Source organism: Falco peregrinus, chromosome 5, assembly GCF_023634155.1.
Source record: "Falco peregrinus isolate bFalPer1 chromosome 5, bFalPer1.pri, whole genome shotgun sequence".
Lineage (NCBI taxonomy): Eukaryota > Metazoa > Chordata > Aves > Falconiformes > Falconidae > Falco > Falco peregrinus.
This window is the reverse complement of record NC_073725.1, coordinates 21305183-21324812: the sequence shown is the minus strand read 5'-3', so window position 1 is coordinate 21324812 and position 19630 is coordinate 21305183. Positions and strand designations below refer to the sequence as shown.

Genomic DNA, 19630 nt, shown 5'->3' with positions numbered 1-19630 from the left:
ATTCACCTGCTGAATAATTTGCAACATGGAGTCAACACTAAACCCAAAGATATTACTTAGATTTATCCCATTTCAAAACAGCAATAGATAAGGTTCCTATTTGTTTGACTAGATTTGTAATTGCTCATGTCCTGTGACAAAGCAAAGAACACTTTTGTGCACAGAAGTGCACTACTACTATGAACGACAGAATATACTGGTTTTGCTACCAAAAAAAAGTATAAGCTGCTTTAAAGATTCTCTTTAAAAAAACAAACAAACCTCAGATCCTGTCAGATCTTTCACCCATCATTAATATACACTAATACACAAGTCAAACAGAATCAGTGAGTTCTGGGTAAAAAATCTGAGGATTAAAGATACCAACTGAGTGCTAAAATGGTCTCCAGGGATTGTGCATTCTTGCACAGAAAAAGCAACCTTAGTCCACAAATTCTAAAAGCATTAACACTGAAACCCAAAATGACTAAATGAACGTGTTTAGTATTAAAAAAATGGTAGTCTTAGAAACAAGCAAACTAAAAATTTGCAAAAACACACCCAGAAACAAAATTCAAGGTCTATGCTAGAAGTTAACATTGCGATAAAACCTTAAAGTCTAGAATGCAAAGGTCTTAATTGTACTATGAATGCTTTAGAGCTATGAGCCTCTGTAAGGGGTCAATCACAAGATTACAAGGAAATCTACAGCACAAAACAGGGAAATGCAGCTTGTCAGTATCTTTTCCAGAACAGGAAGCTAGAGAGCCTATTTCACAGAGGGTTATGTATAGCGTCGAGTTAGATGGGTTATCTTCTAACAGCACAATGCTGTCATGTAGAAGGTCAGCAGTAAGCCTTTCTGTCAGTATAAACGATAAAGGATAACTCTCCACTGAAACTCCAACACCATACTACAACTGGTGAAGTACATGCCCTTCAGCTGGAACCTACTTCACATAGAATAATCTAAATTTAATAAATAATTAGTAATTTTTAAAGACTTGCAGATGATCTGAACAGTTAATTTGTCTGGTAGAGTCAGCTCTGGAATAATGAAAGAACTCATCGTTTGACTCCCTGGGTAGAATAAGCTGAAGCTTAGTCATCTGGGGAAAAGCTGTTATTCATTGATGATTAACATGCAAGAAACAAAATACTGAAAAAGTACGGTCAGAAGGAGACATGGGAAATTCACTGGTAGTCCCTCAAGATACAGTATTTGACAATCAGCTTAGGTATTCTGTCCTTTGACTACAAGAGAGGTGGGGAAGGCTGGGGGGAGGCAGAATCTCACAACTGCATAAGGTAGTTATCATCAAACTGTCATTCCTTTGCCCATAAAGAAAACCTAAAAAAAATGGCATGAGTTCTCACTCTGCCGCTTCAGTTACCTTAACAGAGAATGCACAAGAGCTTGAGACTAACTTGTATCATATAAAAGATTCCAAAGTGCATTTGCATAACCAGAGACTGTAATCAAGTGTTAGGGCAGGGATATACTACATCCGACATCCTTCTAACCTTGTGGGAAAGTTGGTTAAAAGAGCTAAACAGCAAAAAGTAGTCCTACAAAAGCAACTAGTTTTCTGCTAATTTAAGTCTTTGAACAAGCTCATTGTAGACTACAGCTAGCACAGATGTGAGAGCACATGCTAGCTTGGAAAATAATGGTAAGAAAGTGGTCTTCCACCATCCTATCACCTTCCATCACTAGTCAAAGTTGCAAAGAGACTAAAAGCAAATAAAGGCTGAAATAAAAACATGTATTCTATGAATTCTATGAATGAAAGGCAGAAAAAAAACCTTGAGATGATTACTGCTAGCAAATTTGGGAATTAAAAAGATAGAAAAAAATATTAGAGGATGGTTTTCCACCAACAAATGAGCCAGTCTATGAAAAAGCCTTTCAAAATGCATAGCAGAAACAATTCAGCTTTATGAAGGAGACTTACTCCACTTCGTAAGATTACCTACTCAATGTAATAGAATTGCACTACTCCAGATTCATTTATTTTATTTTTCAACACCTTATGGAAAAGCCTAACATTCTGGCTTGCTTAGACTAAAAACAACCTTGGAATACCCACAATGACTAAGCAGTCACCCAGATCTGGTATCCAACTATGAATATTCTTCAGAATAAATAAATAAATAAGATCAAAATCCCACCTGCAGGAAACTTCATAGTCACTTGTTACTTTCCATAACCCCAGATAGCTAGTGGCTTATACCTTGAAAGAACTGCATTTATATTCTAGTCATCTTGACTACCTACACTAGAGATTGTTTATATTAAAAACTGAATTACAGTCAATACTTGATAGTCATTTACATTCAGCACAGCCCAAGCCTAAGGAAAGTACTGAGAAATTAAGTCCTTACTGATTTTTCAATGACATGAATATATAAAACGTGGGTCTCCATACACCTCCCTTAAGAGACAAATGACATATTAATGATACAAATATTCAAAGTTTATCTACTTCCTCAAGAGATATTGATTTCCTGTGTTAAGGAACATGAACATACACCCTTTACCTGCAAACACCTAATAGTTGCACTGGGCAACTTCCACTTTCCACTGCCATCTCCTGCCCTGCACTATTCTTTATTTGAAGCTACCAGCACATGCTTCAGAGAGAGCAGGAAAAAAACACAAGACAGTGAAGCCAGGGAATGAGAGGGAAAAGCAATCACATCTCTCAGAGGAAAATGTGGCAGCCTTCTGCTTTTTTGCAAAACTGACAAATGAAAACAGAGGTAAACAGAGAAAAATATTTCCACTTCTGGTTTCCTGCTGAATATGGAGTCTATTTTTGTAAGAAAAAGTGTATTACAGTTCCTGAAATTCAAGGACAGATACTGAAAACTAAAACTGGTAGAAAAAGGGAAGTGTATACATATCTCCAAAAGAATGCACTATCTGAAAAACATTCTGCCTTCTCAGTTAAGTCAAAATTTAAAGACATGCAATATGACTCCAGGCAAAGCACTGAGAACACTCCAATCTTGGTTAAAAGTACACTGTCATTCAAACTTTGTTTAAAAATAAGTTACACTGATAATTTTAAGAGCAGAAACCTGTCAAACTCCATTTAAAAACTGTAGAGCAGTTAGTTTTATGCACAACCCGGTGGTATCAATGAGATACCACTTCACGGAAATTTTCCACAACTTTTTCTAGCATCATCATTTATTTTAAGCAAAAAACTTCTCTGTTCCAGTAATTTTTTAGTGACAATGTATATGCAATAAAAAGCACTACAACTATACAAACAAATAAGCAATGTACCACAAAAACATTGTAGCATTCACTTTCTCAAATTTTGTATAAAAATTTGACAGCTAGTACCAACTAAACAGCTGTCTCAACTGCCTTACCTGAGGTATGTACCGTATATGAAGAACAGTGACATCATTAATCCATTCAAAAGAAAAATCACAGCAACATAAAAGGAAGCAGGGTCCCCCAACCCTAACAAACAAACAAACAATCAAATATAGAAGAGAGATCATACTGCTTATAAACCACCATACAATCAGTACAATAGAGCACACAGCATACTACCTTAATTTATCTACAGAAATAGAAAATAAAGTTAAATGTCACCAAGATTATTGCAGATTCAATCAAAAGACTTCATTTCCGAGAGACAGAAAAAGAAGCAAAATAAGAAGAAGAAAAAAAAAAAAATGGGGGCAGACACAGCACTGGGGTAGTCAGCAACAGAGCAAGCCAAGAGGGAAGTATTAACTGTAAAGAAAAAAACCTGCAGTGTACAGAAGGCATAAGCATCATTAAGAACATTCTCTACAGGCTATGTTTGAACTTCAGAGAGCTTTTTAGAACAGGTTTGTACTCCCTATGCTCTCACTTCCCATCTCTTGCAGGAGTAAATCCATCCTTAAATGTATAACACACACAGCTCTCTGCTTCCTTCGTTTCATTAGAAGCCAAGAGATTTTCCAATAATGCAAGTCTTTCAATTTATTCATTCACAAACACTTCTGCGTTCACACTTCTGTTGTTATTCTCGTTCCCATTATTTCTTTAAACCCTCCTGGCTCCAATCATTTCAGCAGTACCGCATTAAAAGCCTTACTCGTTACAGAGAAGGTAGCAAAACTTCGTTTCGTATGCAGAACTGACTATTCACCATTGCTGAAAATACAGCAAGACAGTTCTCCAAAGTAAGATGACAATATGCTCACCAAACTTGGCAGTCTCAATAGTAGCACTGAAGAAAGTTCTTATAGCCTTTGTGCAAAGGAAAAATACTAACTTGTCACCACACAAAGACATTTTAAATGATAAAAAGAAACAACTTCACAAGCTGCCTGCCATCTATCATTCAGCTTTAACCGACTGTAGAACACCTCAAAAGCGCTTCTTGGCAAGGTACTTTTATTGCACAATACTCACTTGACAAGCCAAGTCTTTAATGTGGGAAAAAAAAAAAAAACCAAAAAGTGGCAGCGTCCAAGCTTTGGTACCAAAATCAAGGTATGAGACTGAAATTCTTATGAGGAATGGTAGGTCACAAGAGGAAGGAGATTCTTCCAAGCAGAATCACTACACAAGATTTCTCCAAAAGGGAGCCTTGTGGTTACCTTTTTTCCCCTTCTTCCCCACTCCCCAAACTGTAGTTAGGGGAAGAAATATAGAGGGTAAGTTTTTGAAATGTAGGAACTTGGAATGCACTGAGGATTCTACAGAAGCTACAAATATTTAATACACGTACAGTGGCTTCCAAATACATTTAGGACACCTTATTCTTTATACAGCCAGATATCATGAAGGCTCAGAGTAGAACTCTGAGGTTTTGAAGTGCTGTATAGGAATTAAACCTAGGTAGGAGGAGCTATCTAATAAGCAAAGCCCACATTCTCATCCCTGGTGTTCTTAAAAATGTATTAGTTGTCACTTATGTTGTGAATGTGCCAAAACCACAGGCTTAGCCAAAGGGAAGCATGTCAGTGACAAAAACACAGGAATATTTATTACTTCTAAAATATGTAAAGCCCAATTATATGCTTCCAGGAAGAAACTAGAATATAACACAACTCACCCTCGCAGCTTTCAACAGGACTAAGCCCTTCTCCTCTGTTTACAGTCCAACATGTCTTTGTCGGCACCCCAAGGAAATCCATAATGGCAGTATAGATGCGGTACCAGCTGGCAAGGACCACCTAGGTGGAAAACAGGATTTGAAGTTTCTGAAAAGGAACTTTGAGATTAGCTCAATGCCCAAGGTAACCTCTCTCATTACAACTGGCCCTCATCCAGTACTTTTTTTTTTTAAGTATTTTAAACTCAAGATTTATCTCAACTACTTAGCATTTTTGACTACAATATCCTAAAGGCATCCAACACAGACCAAGCGCTCATTAATAGAATAAAATTATGCCTGCTTTAAAACAGAAATAATTTCATGCATCAAACCAGTATTTGAAAAAAATATATATTTTAATATCATCTGGAAGGTTCCCAATTTTAACTATTTTTATTTATCAGATATTAAAGTATCAGGTTTTGTTGACAGAGGACAGTTAGCCAAGGTAAATCCATTAAGACTAATTACATTTTTTTCCCACATGGCAAGAATATTAATGGACCAAATCTTTAGGTTTTTACTCAGATAAACTGTGATAGGTTAAATTTAAGCATTAGAAAGGGCTTCCAGATGCAATGTAAGATACCATTTCCACTTGCCATGCAAAGGTAGTTATGTTCTTATAACAACCACCGAATTAAATCTCCACACCTGAAACAGAAAACAGCAGTATTTTATACATAGAAAAATGATGACTCATCTCACAGCAAAGTCACTAGTTAACAGTACCAAGCTATTTTGTCAGGATGTAACTGACTTTATAGAGTTCATAAATGAGTAATGTGGCCATTCCAGTTGAGCTGCTTTGAAAGTTATAACCCAAGGGTTCCCAGACCGAAAATATGTTTCACTACTGCAGTATTAGCTGTCTCAGCCCTGTGTCACAGAAAACATGTACAAGAAGGATGATCCCCTCTTTTCTTTCCCCATACAATCAATAAAACTTCATGTCACTTCTACCTTCAAGAAAGGCAAGAAGGAAGCACAGGGAATTAGATCTTGATCTGCAAGAATGTGATGGAGTAAATCCTCCTGGAAACCACTTCCAAACATACTAAGGACAAAAAAGTGATTGGAAGCAGTCAGCATGGATTCACAGAGGGAAAATCACACCTGCCCAACTTCATAACCTTCTGAGATTATTGTCTTCATACATGAGGGGACAGTCATGGATGTTTCATTTTATCTGGTGCCAATTCTGTTCTACATCTTAAGACAAGGTGACAGCACAAGAAAAAATCCTCAGCAAATTTGCACATCATACAGAATAGGAAGGAGCGGCTGATACTTGTGCTGCCATTCAGAGAGACCTCAACAGGGTAGAGAAATGGGCCAACAGGAACCTCATGAAAGGGAAATGCAAAGCCCTGCACCAGGGAGGAACACCACCAGGCACCAGTACAGACTCGAGTTAACCAGCTAGAAAGCAGGTTTGCAATAAAGGACTTGTGAGTCCTGGTGGACAAGTTGTATTTGAGCCAGCGATAAGCCCCTGTTGCAAAGAAAACCAACGGTATCCTTAGGCTGTATGCCACCAGGACAAGAGACGTGATCCTTGCCATCTACTCAGCACTGCTAAGACCATATCCCCAGTGCTGAGTCCAGTTCTGAGCTGCCCAAGACAAGAACATAGAGTAAAGATGACTGAGACACTTTTTGGTTGACAAGGCAAGAGATGAGCACAAATTGAAATACAGGAAATTCCACTTATACATAGGAAAAAAAAATCATTCTTTCTTTGAGGGTGATTAAGCACTGGAACAGGTTGCCCACAGGTGGAGATACACAAAAAGGGAGATGACCCTGAACAACCTGCTCTACTTCACCCTGCTTCAAGCAGAGTGTTGAGACTAGGTAATCTTCATACATCACATCACTTCCAACCTCAACTGTTTTGTGATTCTACAACTCATTAATTTTTAATACCAGGGCTCCAATCATCATGGCTCAATTCATCTGTGGCCTTTACACTCTCACAATGTAAATCTTAAATATTTAAAGGACAACTAATCTTTCTAGACCAAGACTCCATGCCTCAATACTGTGTCCTGCAAAGTGCAATATCCTGAATTCCTGGAGGCTTTATGAACATCTGTGCCCTAGGACTTCTGACTGTGCATGTGTGCATACATGAAACAGACACTTGCCCTATTTCCAGACAGGCAACAATAAGACTGGGGAACCAAACCCAAATATTTCCTCTTATCACCTGAATGCCGTTTGTACACTGCCAACAGAATGTATATGGCAGCTTAAGAGACATCTGTGTAGCGTATTTGCATCACCAGCCCTGAAGCTGACATTACCCTAAGAACATGAAACGATCTTGCTGAACCAATGTTGCACAAAAAAAATAATAAAATATTAATTTATCAACTTAAGCTTTTTATGTCACAAGCGCTTGTGTCTGCTGCAGATGTACCACACATGAATACTCCCTAAAAAGGTACCAGGTAAGGTACTTCATGCAACACACAGAAACATTTTTTGCCAAAAGCTACTTTACACAGAACAATTAACATGGGCATAAGGAAGCAAAACAATAGTACAAAACTGTTAGGTCAACTAGAGCACAAAATTTCTACTGTCCCTTATCAGACGAGGCAGTGAATGCAAAGCTTGGAAAACAAAAGACTGGCCCTTAGACACAGAAAATCTCTGTGGGCTGGGCCAGTCCTTGCTATGAAAGAACATGTCAAAAAAATCCAAGCCCTTTTACTAGTTGCCTTTGAGCAAGCACTTGAACACCAACTACATGGGTCTTTGCAACACTCATCACTCCAACTCAAATTTGCATCATCACTGTCACACACAGAAATGTCAACTGTTCCGTAACAACGAACAGCCAGAGAGCAAACATAATATATTATCTCTCCACCACAGAAATTAACACATTATCTCTCTGCCACTTTGCATCATGGATCACCAATGAAAACACCACCACAGCTACTGGAACAACCTGACTGTGCAGCAAATACCTGGAAAATCAAGGATTTATTAGGACTCCAAGAGTGTACAACTACAAAGACTAACTTGTTGCTTTTGACAGATATTTTTTTAACTGCTTATATTTATAATTTACACAGATGATGTAGTGATTGCTATGGACCCACTTTACCTTTTTTTTACTTCTTTTAAAGTTTTCATGGCTAGTACCAGCTGTACATGCCCGTGAGTTGTTCTGCTTTCCTTAATGGGTTTAACATCCTGATTAGTAACTGGATTTCAAGGCCATTTCTGATGCAATTAATTTTGAAATCTGCTAAATAAACATTTTATTAAAATTCAGCCTTAATGCTGCTATTGGGCTGAAAGAGCTGGAAAGACGCTAAAACATCAAACAGGCAATGAACGCTTTCAGAATACGTGATGGGATACTGAGTATCAGAAGAAGAAATTTCACTGCCAACAAATAAATCCACAAGTGTCTTCCCACCACCTAGCCCCATTATAATCATAAGTAAAATTTGATTATAATGGGCAAATTTATCTAAAGTAAAATTAGATAAATTTGGAGAACATACTTCAAATGTCAAACTGCACCTATTGACAGTTTTATACATGTAGTTATGTGGAAACAAGAGCACTCAAGAAATACACTCCTTAAAAAAAAACTATTTAAAGGAAGGCTAGACATCAAGCAGTAAATGACTGAAAGGAGCAGAGAAGCCTATTTGTCTGCTTTGCATACCCACACAAGCACAGAAAAGATGAATGAATTCATACCTCATACCAAGTTCTATTGAGCCAGTACAATCCCAGAAAACTGAATGAACAGACAAGCCTACACATTTTGCACAGTAATCTACCTAACGTTCTTACAGAATGTCAGCCACTACATCTGATTGCGCTTGTTTTGATTTCATCATCCATTTACTTAGTCTTTCATGGTGGTACTGAGAAATCTCTAACAGCAAGTTCATCCGGCAGTTACCTTTGATTTTTGCATGTCAGTCTATAGATGAAGTCAATAAATCTTTATCAGCTAAAGAAAGTAACTTTATAGTATTCAAATAAGGTGCATGTTCCTAATGTTGCATTTCTAGAACTTAACTGAAATCCTTCTGTAATTAAAAAAAAAAAACAAACAAAACTAAAAAAAAATATCCCAACAAACCCAAAACACCAGAGAGGATAACAAAAAGCAGTCATCTATAGCATTTAGTTTTTCCAGAGCAAGGAATTAAGAAGCAAATGAAACCACTACATGCAAGCTGTATAAACACATACATGCCAAGAACTTCTATACATACCATTCCTGAAAGCAGCTCTGCTCTGACATAGTAGGAGCATGAGCATAAATGCTAGCACCCAACAATTACAATCATTATTAGTCCTTGGCTCTCCAAAAAATAAGCTGTTACTCATACATGGAGTTACAGAAACGTACATTAACCAAAAGAGTTTTCCCTTTGCAAAACATGTGAGACACACTGGCAAAACATTTCTGTACTTAAAAGACGTGTATTTTTCATGACAAAAAAAAAAGTAGAAACAATCTAACAAGGTAACAAGTCTAACACGAAGTACATACAAAACAGCAGTCAGTCTTCTACAGAGGAATTTCTTCTGCAACATGGAAGTAAACTATTACCATTCGTGGATTTTAGGGCCACAGTTCACTGTGATGTCGTAGTTCACTGTCCTACACAAAATGCAAGCCAAAATAACCTCTCAGTACCTGCGACCATTATTGTCACACACTACTGGTACTTCATGTGTTGTTTTTCCTGCAGTAAACAATGTCAGAAACTTACTTGCTTCTCAGTGAAAAGACTGAAAGAAGACAAGTATAAAATCAATTGCAACTTTACAGCACGAAATACTAAGACCTAGAAAGTATTCACATGTGCTTGGACAAACTTGAAGTCTGAGACTTGATCACAATGTATGAAGTCACTTTCTCAATTTAAATCTGGAATTTAAATACAATATTTAAGTAACACTTCATTAGTCACTAGATCTTTACGACCACATTTTCCAGAAGGACATTTCTTTCACATTTGTGGTCAAACCTGAAGAAACCAAAGATTTATCAGAAGGTGTTATTTTTAAAACATAACTCACCTCTGGGTAAAGATTGAACCTTTGTAAGGTGTTAATCACTAAAGGGTACTCAGTTAGTCTGTCATTCATGATTGCCCATACTCCATTCCAAAACGATGGTGCCTCGATAATGATCTTGAAGTAGGAATAATAAAGACCCTACAGGAGAGCAGAATCATTATTTACAATTACAAAGGTCACTTCTGCTTCATGAACTGCCATAAAGCTTCATCTTTAAATCAAATTTTGTATTATAACAAACAGGAAAAAACAATTCAAGATGACTAACCAGTTTTTCAAATCCCTTCTGTTAGTGCCATGAAACCAGCAATGTGAGTTTCCTTCCACCCTGTTTTATTGCACCTCTACAAATATCTCATTTGGCTGGTAACTATACACTAGCATAGTATTTCACAATTCTCAAAGTAAAAGCAGCCAAAAGGTGTACACGTATGCAAACACTTCTTAATTAAAAAAAAGAATCCAAAACAAAAGCTGCATAACAAGACTACAATTGAAAGTAAGCTACAAGGTACTTGTAGTCTTCTAGAATCATACTTCTAAATCATATTTTAAATTAATTGTGAAGAGACTCATTCATAATGATCATCTGTAAGACACACAAATACTCTGCACGCAAAACTGTAATGCATGTTAGTTGCAAGATATCAATATATTTACTTATCCAGAAAGTATTATGAAATTTTGGAAAGCCCATGATCACAAGATTAGACAGAAGTTTTCCAGTCACTGAATTTTCATTGAAACATAGTCTAACCATTTCCGTGCGAAAAGCCATTTCTCTTTCTAATGTTGACAGGTGAGAAAAATGACGGTCATTTTCAAAAAGGGTTGTTATGTGACACCTGTTAAAAAATAATAATAATTACAACTGAATAAAGAGTTTTAGAACCTGTAGTAATTCATATATACCAAGGAACAGCTGGCAAAACATTCAATGAAGACCCAAAATTTACTTACAAGCTGCTATTTTAATTTACTCATCTATTATACCAACACTCTCCTCTACTCAGATTATTTCAAAGGAAAGAAATATGAACCCATAAAGCATTTATTAAATTCTATTATGGAATTAGTTATAATACTCTAATGTATTTTAAGTGTAGACACTTAAGAATCAAGAGTTTAATGCTATTAAAACTATCAAGTCTATATATTAGAAAATTCAAATATCTGTCAAATGAAAAGAATGACAGAGTAAAAACTGGTGAAAATTACAGTGCACATACAAATAGTGTATGTTTTTTTCCACAAAACTCTTTCCTGATGTGTATTTTAACACAGTTATCTGCCATTATATACAGATGGGCTTACCATCAAAACTATATTTAAATAAAGGTGTAACTATGGCAGGGGGTGAAGCAGTCAGGAAAAATTCAAATAGTTTTGGAGCCAAAACTTGGAAGTTTCAAGATGAGCTTAATCTCCAGAAAGGACAGAAAAAGAAACAGAGCAGTGCATATGACTACTTTTGAATAGGAATTTGCAAGAAACAAACTATTAAAAATCAATAGTTCTTTTTGAGCTAGGAAACAAAACCAGAGTAGCAGAAGCTGCTACTTTTTATCTCTGCAAAAGCAGCTGGTGAAAATCACTACAGAACCCATTCTACTTCAAGTCTATACTACAAAAAAGAAGGGTAAGGATTACGATGGAGCCTGAACCACCAGGATTACATTGACAAAAAGTAGTTAAAAGGCCACCCTTCTGCATACAAATAAAAAAAAAAAAAAAGCCCAGATTTCTCTGAAGACGTTAGAGAAAACATGATGTAAATCTAAGAAGTTAAAGCAGAATCTAAATAAGCAGAACACAGGAGAAAGTTGAAGGATTCACCGGGACTTTCAAAACCCAGTGAGAGTAAAAAGATCTGTTAGTGGAAATGCACCTGAAATTGCATAGCTAAGCAACAATTTTCCACCTGGAAAGCAGGCTTCACTCTTCACTGACCAGGCTTAAGAAACCTTTCACGTGAGCTTCACAAGAACAGAATTATTCACCCTAAGACAACAATTTGGGTTTGAGAGGAAAGACCTAAACGTAAATTATCCCCAATAGCTTGTCTAAATATAAGTCAAAATGATATTTTTATTGTTTTAAAATACCATATTACTCTCAAGAAATGAATTTAACCTTACCAGTGTAGAACTCCTGCAATAGCAGCTGTAAAGGAAACAAAAGGTATCAAGTTACTCAAGTATTTAAATAATTGAACATGAAATCATGTTCATTAAAATAATTACAGTACTACTTTGGAGATGCACAGAAGGTACTCGGCCTCCAGAGGAACAGAACAATAAGAACATATGAATTAACCTTCATGGCCAGCTCTTTGAAAATCTGAAATTATGCTGATGGTATTCAGCAATATTCCCACCTGTAGCACTCAAGTTGATCCATCAGAATATAATGGACCCACTTCGGCTATCAATAATAAAAATTAATTATAAACATCTTTTTAATAGGCATAAATATTTTTAATATTTTTAAGATACATACGGTGACTGTTCACTCAAATCCTGATGCATGCTAGAAGCAATGCTGTTAGGTCAAAGCAAAGGCAACACATAGGCAGGACCTAGTGGCCAGAAAGGGCTAAAGGTCATTACGAAGCCATTGTCACCTGCAGCTTGCCATCTCCTGCTGCCATAATCCTCACATACTGATGGTCTGGCGGTTTCTTCAAAATCTGCTAAGTCATGGAAATAGTATAGACAAAAGTTCCAAGCTGGAAGGTATAAATACATCAGCTTATCTAAAAAGTTTTTTAGGCAAATCCACCAGCAGCTGGACTGCTGAGGCTTTTGTGCTTCCTGGTGCAATACAGGGGACACCTGCATCATGATGGAAGAGGAAGAATAAGCACTCCCACCATCAGCTAGGTATTGTTCTGCTTATGTTAGGAATTACAAGTTATGAGTTGCAAATTAGAGAACTTGCAAGTTCGAAACCTCATGCCTTAACATGGGAATTCACCAATACATCACTTAGACTGGTCCGTATAAAGCAGACTGAGCCCGTGTTTGTCATGTTTGTTTGTTTTCTTTCCTAAGGAGGTCATAAAATAAAGTTCAATTTGCAGAGTAAATTGTCCTGTAAATTTGAGAGATCCAAATGGACCATAACAACAAACACAAGTCTAACAGACTATAATTGCTAAAAAAAGGTAGACTCTGCATGTAATAACATTCTGTTTGTCCATTCGGACACTATCTGCACTGCTATCGCATAGATATGGAAAAAGGGAGGTATTGTGATGAGCATAGGAAAAAGACAAATTACAATAAAGTGGTGGGTAAACAGCAGGTCTCCAACTTCTTCAGCATGACAAGATCCACAGAGAGCAGAAGCCACTTCATCTCAGTTGTGAAGCATTCACAACATATCCAGCGCTCACCACAGAAGCAAAGCCAGCATGAGTGAGGGATAAAAGGTAAGCATTTAGAAGGACCACAGTGCTCCTTCTAGACTGTAGGTGTTTTGGTTGCCCTCTAGGCACACAGTGGCTCTTCGCCATAGAAAGGTCGGGTAGACTGGTTGTCTTCAATCCAAGAAAATCTTTAAGGCTAATGATGAGCCTTCGTATTCGCGTAGGCTATACAGAGCAGAAGGAAAGCCGAGAGGACAACCCCTGTCCCTGCTTACACCCAGCAGGAGCCAGAAAGGTGCTGAGCACCGTGCACCTCTCCAGGGTGCTGAGCTGGAACCCCACCACCACCCACAGCCACAGCACAGAACAAGTCAGGCTGCTTGCACATAGGTAAAACATACATCCACTGCCGCACATCGATGCGGAATATAGCCAGCAAGTTAGTGAACACACAAGCATTCAGACTACACGTTGCATGTGTATGGTGGTCTTTCTAGAAAGCAGAAGGGACAAGAGAAAGGAAAACACCTTTGCAAAGCCACTAAATTTATGTGGAAGAGGACTGGACTGAATATATAGCCTGGTATATATTCCCCAACCGCGTGTTCCTCCAACACAGAGCCTGGAAGTGCTGCTGCTGGCAGTACTTGTTACCGCTGTCACCACAGGTCATAATGCAACAAACTGTATTTATAAACCTCCATTTTAATATTAAAAGTTTTGTACACAAAGATGTGTGAGGTGAAACTGTGTAAAAGAAAAAAAAAAAAAAAGAATTGCCTGAGGGGGGGGGAAAATTTCTAAACCACCTGCCTGTACAATCTAACGTTTACCTCAAGTTACATACTTCACATAGTAGTTAAGATTACACATCACCACACTGAAAGCTCCTTAGGAGTTTTTTAGCTCCACTCCAGTCACTGAAGCCTGGATTTCAATTAGAAAATGAATACTATGAGATTTCATTTAAAACTTTACCTTTTTACATATATTCTCTAGGAGGGGATATCACTGAAGGATTGCTCAGTATAGTTCATATGAAGTGGAATTTAATGTCTTAGGAGTTTCAGGAGCTACAGATATTTTTTTTATGCTAAGGACATTTACGTTAGTTCTGATAGAGAGCTGCAAGCTCCTTTTTCAGAAAAGCAAATATGGATATGATCTGGAATTCCAGGTAAGCATATTAGCTATATCAAAAACACAGCAAACTATATTCCTTAAACAACCAACATTTTGCAGTAACTGTATGAAAAGAAACAGAGCAGTCCATACTTTTTTGAATTATTACTTATTGTCTCACATTTGCACAAGGAATTATTTCATTTCTCTGCAACATTTCTAAGATCCCCAGTAAGATTAGATGCTGAAATACATTTACATATACAAACACCCCAGCTATAAAAAAAATATCCATCTTAAGACAGATTACACATTAGGTTAAGTAGACACAGTAAAGTCAAAATAAATGCACACTAGCTACCAGTACTGCTCGTGATCTCAGATTCGTATGGTTCCAAATAAGCAGTATTTTATTGTTGCAAATAGATTATCTATTAATATGGAAATTACATTTCATAGTCAAACATACTACTTATTTCATAGAGAAAACAACATATTTAAATCTCATTCTTTCCTTCAGCAAGTGTTTTATTTAAAGTCAAAGTGCTAAGTGTAAATACATTCACAGTTATTTTGGAGAATTTCATATACATTTTTATAAAACCTCACAATATCACTCTAAGTATAAAATGAAGACCTTTTACAATCACACAGCAATTCATGTAATTACTCACATTTCAAGAGACAATGCACTTAATTCATAGACTTCCACTATGAGTCCAAATTGGCATTTTTCAACAGACTGCATCCAGACTTACATTAAGCTAGTTTCTGATGGAAAACATGCAGATCAGCTCTCTTAAAAATTACCATCCTTTGATCCCATTGATGTCTTTACTGGGGAGGGAATGAAGGAGAGGACAGGAGAGGAATACTACAGCCCTAATGCCACAAAGACTTACACAACTACTATGTACTTGAACTTGCAGATGCCATTTTCTTACCCAAACTAAGAATCCCTAAAAGCAAATCATAGGATCAGATTTTTGCAGACTAGGGCTATTATGTAAAATCTGAAAGTTTATCCTTCAGATTTCCTATTTTTGCCTGTGTTCTGTTCCAAGAAAAGCAGTATGAATGGCATATAAAAAAGCATTCTAATTCTGGAAATTAAATACTGAAGAAAAAAGCCATAATATACAGAACTCATTTACCAAGTAGAACAACAAATGCTGAGATGCTGAAATGCAATAGACTGTGAAACATACTAGAAACCGATTAATACTTTGCAAGTATCCCCAAAGTGAGTAGGTAGGAATACAGCCAAACTGGGAACAATGAAGAATGTGCAAGCATTGACTACTTCTGCAGCTTAGTCAGATGTTTCACTGTGAGACTGTGCACAATCTAGAAAGGATGTATTGAAGAATAAGGCCTCAATTCAGTGGTCATTAAAAACAAAAAACAAACAACAAAATAATAGGGCAAAGCATTGTATAAGAACGTCCTTGAATATCTGACAACTTTATTGTTGCATGTAAATTGGAGCTAATTCTTAAGAGAAGAAAACCCACACCTCACAATAAAACTAGCTCCAACTATAGGAGCCTCTGTTTTTAAAATCTGGAACTTAAAGCTGCAACAGAAGAACAACAAAAATTCAAACACCACTAAAAGTAACCAAAACCACTATTTCCTATTTAGTATATGTACATTCTTTGCTACTGCAAATACTGTATGCTATTATGTACTTTGCTATCGAGGCTTTATTCCTATTAACAAATAGCCCCCTGAAGTATTTAATTGGTTATCTGGGTTTGACAGCCAAATTCAAACTCCAGAAATGATAAAGCTCTCTACCTAATCTGCTTTAAAATTTCAATCAAAGGAAAGCATTTTTCAATTTTGACCATCACTTTACCCTATGTCATTTATGTAACTACTAGTCAAGGAAATGCTGGATGAATAGAGGTAAACAAAGCAAATCAGGTACAGTTTATTCATCAATTAGTCTGTAAACGCAGGGTTCTTTCCCTGCTACCCCCTTTGCAATGTAATTCATCAAACTGAAGAAACTCCCTTTGGCAACAGGGACTACTGGTGGTGTGATTAATAGTACCAGCATCTTTGGAATACCCTGACAGTCTTTTAATATAATACTGTTAAAAGCACAGCCAATTGCGCATCTGACAAATATGCTACTATTTAACATTTGTTAACTTTAGGAATGCATTTCTTGTTTAATTTTGCAAATCCTTCAGGTGTTTCTTCCAGGACTTTGGCCATTTTGTTATTTACTCCAAAATATCCCCGAAGATATTAACATCTGAATTTACATCCCCCTATAGTTGTATGTTCTTTCACTTGCAATCCTTCCCAAACAAGCCGGTTTTATTACATTACTTAATAAGAGTTGCATTTGTGGGGGGTCTTCCCCTAGAAATTAATGACCAGATAGGAGAAATCCATAAGTATCTGGACGATTATTTTTCCTACAAATGTTCTGATACCACGTCAACTGCTACAGTAACAGCTTTACAAAAGTTGGCAGGTAGGATGCTTTTTCCTGTCCCTTTTCAACATGCTATGCTCTTTTTAGTTTTCCAAGTTACATTTCGAAATCTATTTCAATAGAGTTTACAAATCCGCAGAAAGGTAGGTAAAAAGAACAGTGTCTTCCCCCAACCTATTCCTTCTACTTACCCAGAAGGAAAGTGAGCCATATCTTGCTATCAGCTTTGACAACGAAGGCCTTTCTGTCGTCAACAAATACTGTCAAAAGAAAAGAAATACCTTAAGCATCAATTAAGACCAGCCACTGCGGAAAAGGAAATCTGTCGGAACTCTGCAGCGTTAGCTTGCTGTACAAACCTTGACTTCAAAAAAGGCTGGAAGAAATTTCATACAGCAAGTTAGTAACTACATGTAAAAGCTTGAAACATCACAGGCAGAGTACCAAGGTGACTGCACAAACCATCAGGTTTTTAATTCCTGAAATCACTTGTACAAAATAACTTGTCAAAAGAGGATTCCCACCTAGGTACGTTATCGACAATGTGCTGTAACAAAGTCAGCCTGTTACAGAACCGGCAACCCTCCACCCTTTCCACAAAGCCTTACCAAGAAATAAGCTGGTCATGCCAAGAGCAGAAGCCGAGCTGGCCACCGCAACTGGGGAGGATGTTTTAACAAGGTTTAGTTGCACAAACAGCACATTTTCCCATTTCTCCCCCGAAGGATGCTCAAGTGCTGAAAAGCCCTTTGCCCCCCTCCCCTGGCCCCCGACTCGCCGGCAGCACCGCGGGTCTTGTCTGGGGGCTTTTTTTCGGGGGGGGGGGGGGTTCTTTAACCTCCCCCGCCGCAGCGGGCAGGAGGGCGGGGGGGGGCGGACGTGCAGCCGGCCGGTGCCGGACACAGCGCTCCCGCCTCCCCGCCGCCGGGAGCCGCCGCCAGGCCCCGGGGCCGCCCGCCCCCCGCCGCCCCCGCCCGGGCAGGGACGTCCCGGTGCTCCCCCTTTCCCCCGGGCCACCGGAGGGGTGGCGCCGTGCCCCTGCCCGTGCCGGGCAAGTAGCGACACCCGGAAAGCGGGGAGGGAGCGAGCCCAGCCCCGGGCCGCTTCCCGCGGGCGGAAGCGCTGGCCCCAGCGAGCGGGGGCGGCTCTGCCCGCACCCCCGCCTCACCTCGCAGCCGCTCTCCGCAGACGCGCAGGAGTCTCAGGGGGTCGCGGCCCAGCACGTCCCGCTCCCCCTCGGCGGCGGGCCCCTCCCGGCAGGGTCTCTGGGGGTCGCTCCTGGCTCCCCGCCGCCCGCCGCCTCCCTTCCGCATGGCGCGGGCCCCGCCGGGGACCTGCCGGCCGGGCGAGTGCGGCGGGCGCCCGCGGCCCCTGCGGGGGCTGGCGCCCGGCGACTGGCGCTGCTGGTGCCCGGGCTTGAGCGGCGGCGACTCTTTGTTCCTGCCTCGGCTCGGGACGGCCATCTCCGCATAGTCACCGCCGGGGCCAGGGTGCCGCGCCGGGGCGGGGAGGGGGGGGAAGCGGAGGGGGGGGGGGGGCGGTCCTCAGCGAGGAGGTTCCCCCACCCCCGGGCAGGGCCCGGAGGCCACGGGGCGGAGCCGGGGCCGGCGGGCTCGTAGTAACGGGGCGAGGGGGCGGCCGGTGACTACTCCACCGGGCTGCGCCGCCGCCGCCGCTGCCGCCGCCTGCTCCGCCCGGTTGGCCACGTGGGGGCGGGGGCGGGGCTCCCCGGCGGGGCGGGTAACGGCTCCCGGCGCCCCCCCCACCTCCCGCGCCCCGCCCCGCCGCTCACGCAGGCGCCGCCCCGCAGCCGCGCGGAGCCGCCGCTCCCGCCTCTGCTGCACGTGCGGCTCGCGCCGCTCCGGTCCGCTCCCGCCGGCGCGGCCGCGGCTCTCCCGCCTGCCCCCTCCCTCCGGCGGGTCTCCCCGCCGCCTTTCCCCGGCCCGCTGCCAAGCCGTGCCGCCTGGCGAGCGGCGGCTCGGGAAAACGGCTCAGCCCACCCCGGGAAGACCCGAGATTTCCCTGGAGAGAGGGAGAAGGCGGGGGTGGGGGGTGTGAAGGAGGGAATGTGTGTGTCCCGGTCAAATCCCGCTATTTTAACTGCCAGGAGGTGACCTGGCTGGGGTGCTGCCGCCTCCCAGGGGCTTCCCGCCCTCAGAAGACACCCCGTCCTCCTCCTGGGGCTTTTGCAGTGCAAAGGTGGGCTCGCCCTGCCCTGTGCCAGCGGTGTGGCCGCAGCCCTGCAGTCCCCGGGGGGCGAGCTCGGCCGGGCTCTCGGCTCGCAAGCCACGGGCCGCTCCAGCCGAAACGTTCCTGCGGGTTCAGAGGCGAAAAGGGCCTGTTACACAGGGACCCTGCGGGACACGGGCCCTCGAGGCCCAAAATGCTGTTCCACGGCTTTCCTAGAGCAGTCCTCTTCAGTGCCTCCCAGCAGCAGTGAATGGCTGCTATGCCAGCTGCTGGAATTAACTGTTTTTTTAAGCTTGGTGAATATACAACACAACGGTGGAACAAGACCCAGTT

At 40.6% G+C, this 19630-nt stretch overlaps 1 protein-coding gene across 2 annotated transcripts in view; it reads right to left on the bottom strand.

Annotated features, from left to right (window-relative positions):
* The window catches only part of DPY19L1 (dpy-19 like C-mannosyltransferase 1), a 50873-nt gene extending 32063 nt beyond the window's left edge, over positions 1-18810 (bottom strand). For both annotated transcript variants that reach the window (XM_055805523.1, XM_055805524.1), the window contains exons 1-7: positions 18276-18810; positions 17299-17367; positions 12302-12326; positions 10921-11008; positions 10164-10301; positions 5052-5172; positions 3364-3457 (exon numbers count right to left, since the gene is read on the bottom strand). In XM_055805523.1, the coding sequence (XP_055661498.1) occupies positions 3364-3457; positions 5052-5172; positions 10164-10301; positions 10921-11008; positions 12302-12326; positions 17299-17367; positions 18276-18570 (830 nt within the window). In that variant the 5' untranslated portion in view covers positions 18571-18810. The remainder of the gene's footprint in view (positions 1-3363; positions 3458-5051; positions 5173-10163; positions 10302-10920; positions 11009-12301; positions 12327-17298; positions 17368-18275) is intronic.
* Positions 18811-19630: the final 820 nt, after the last annotated feature.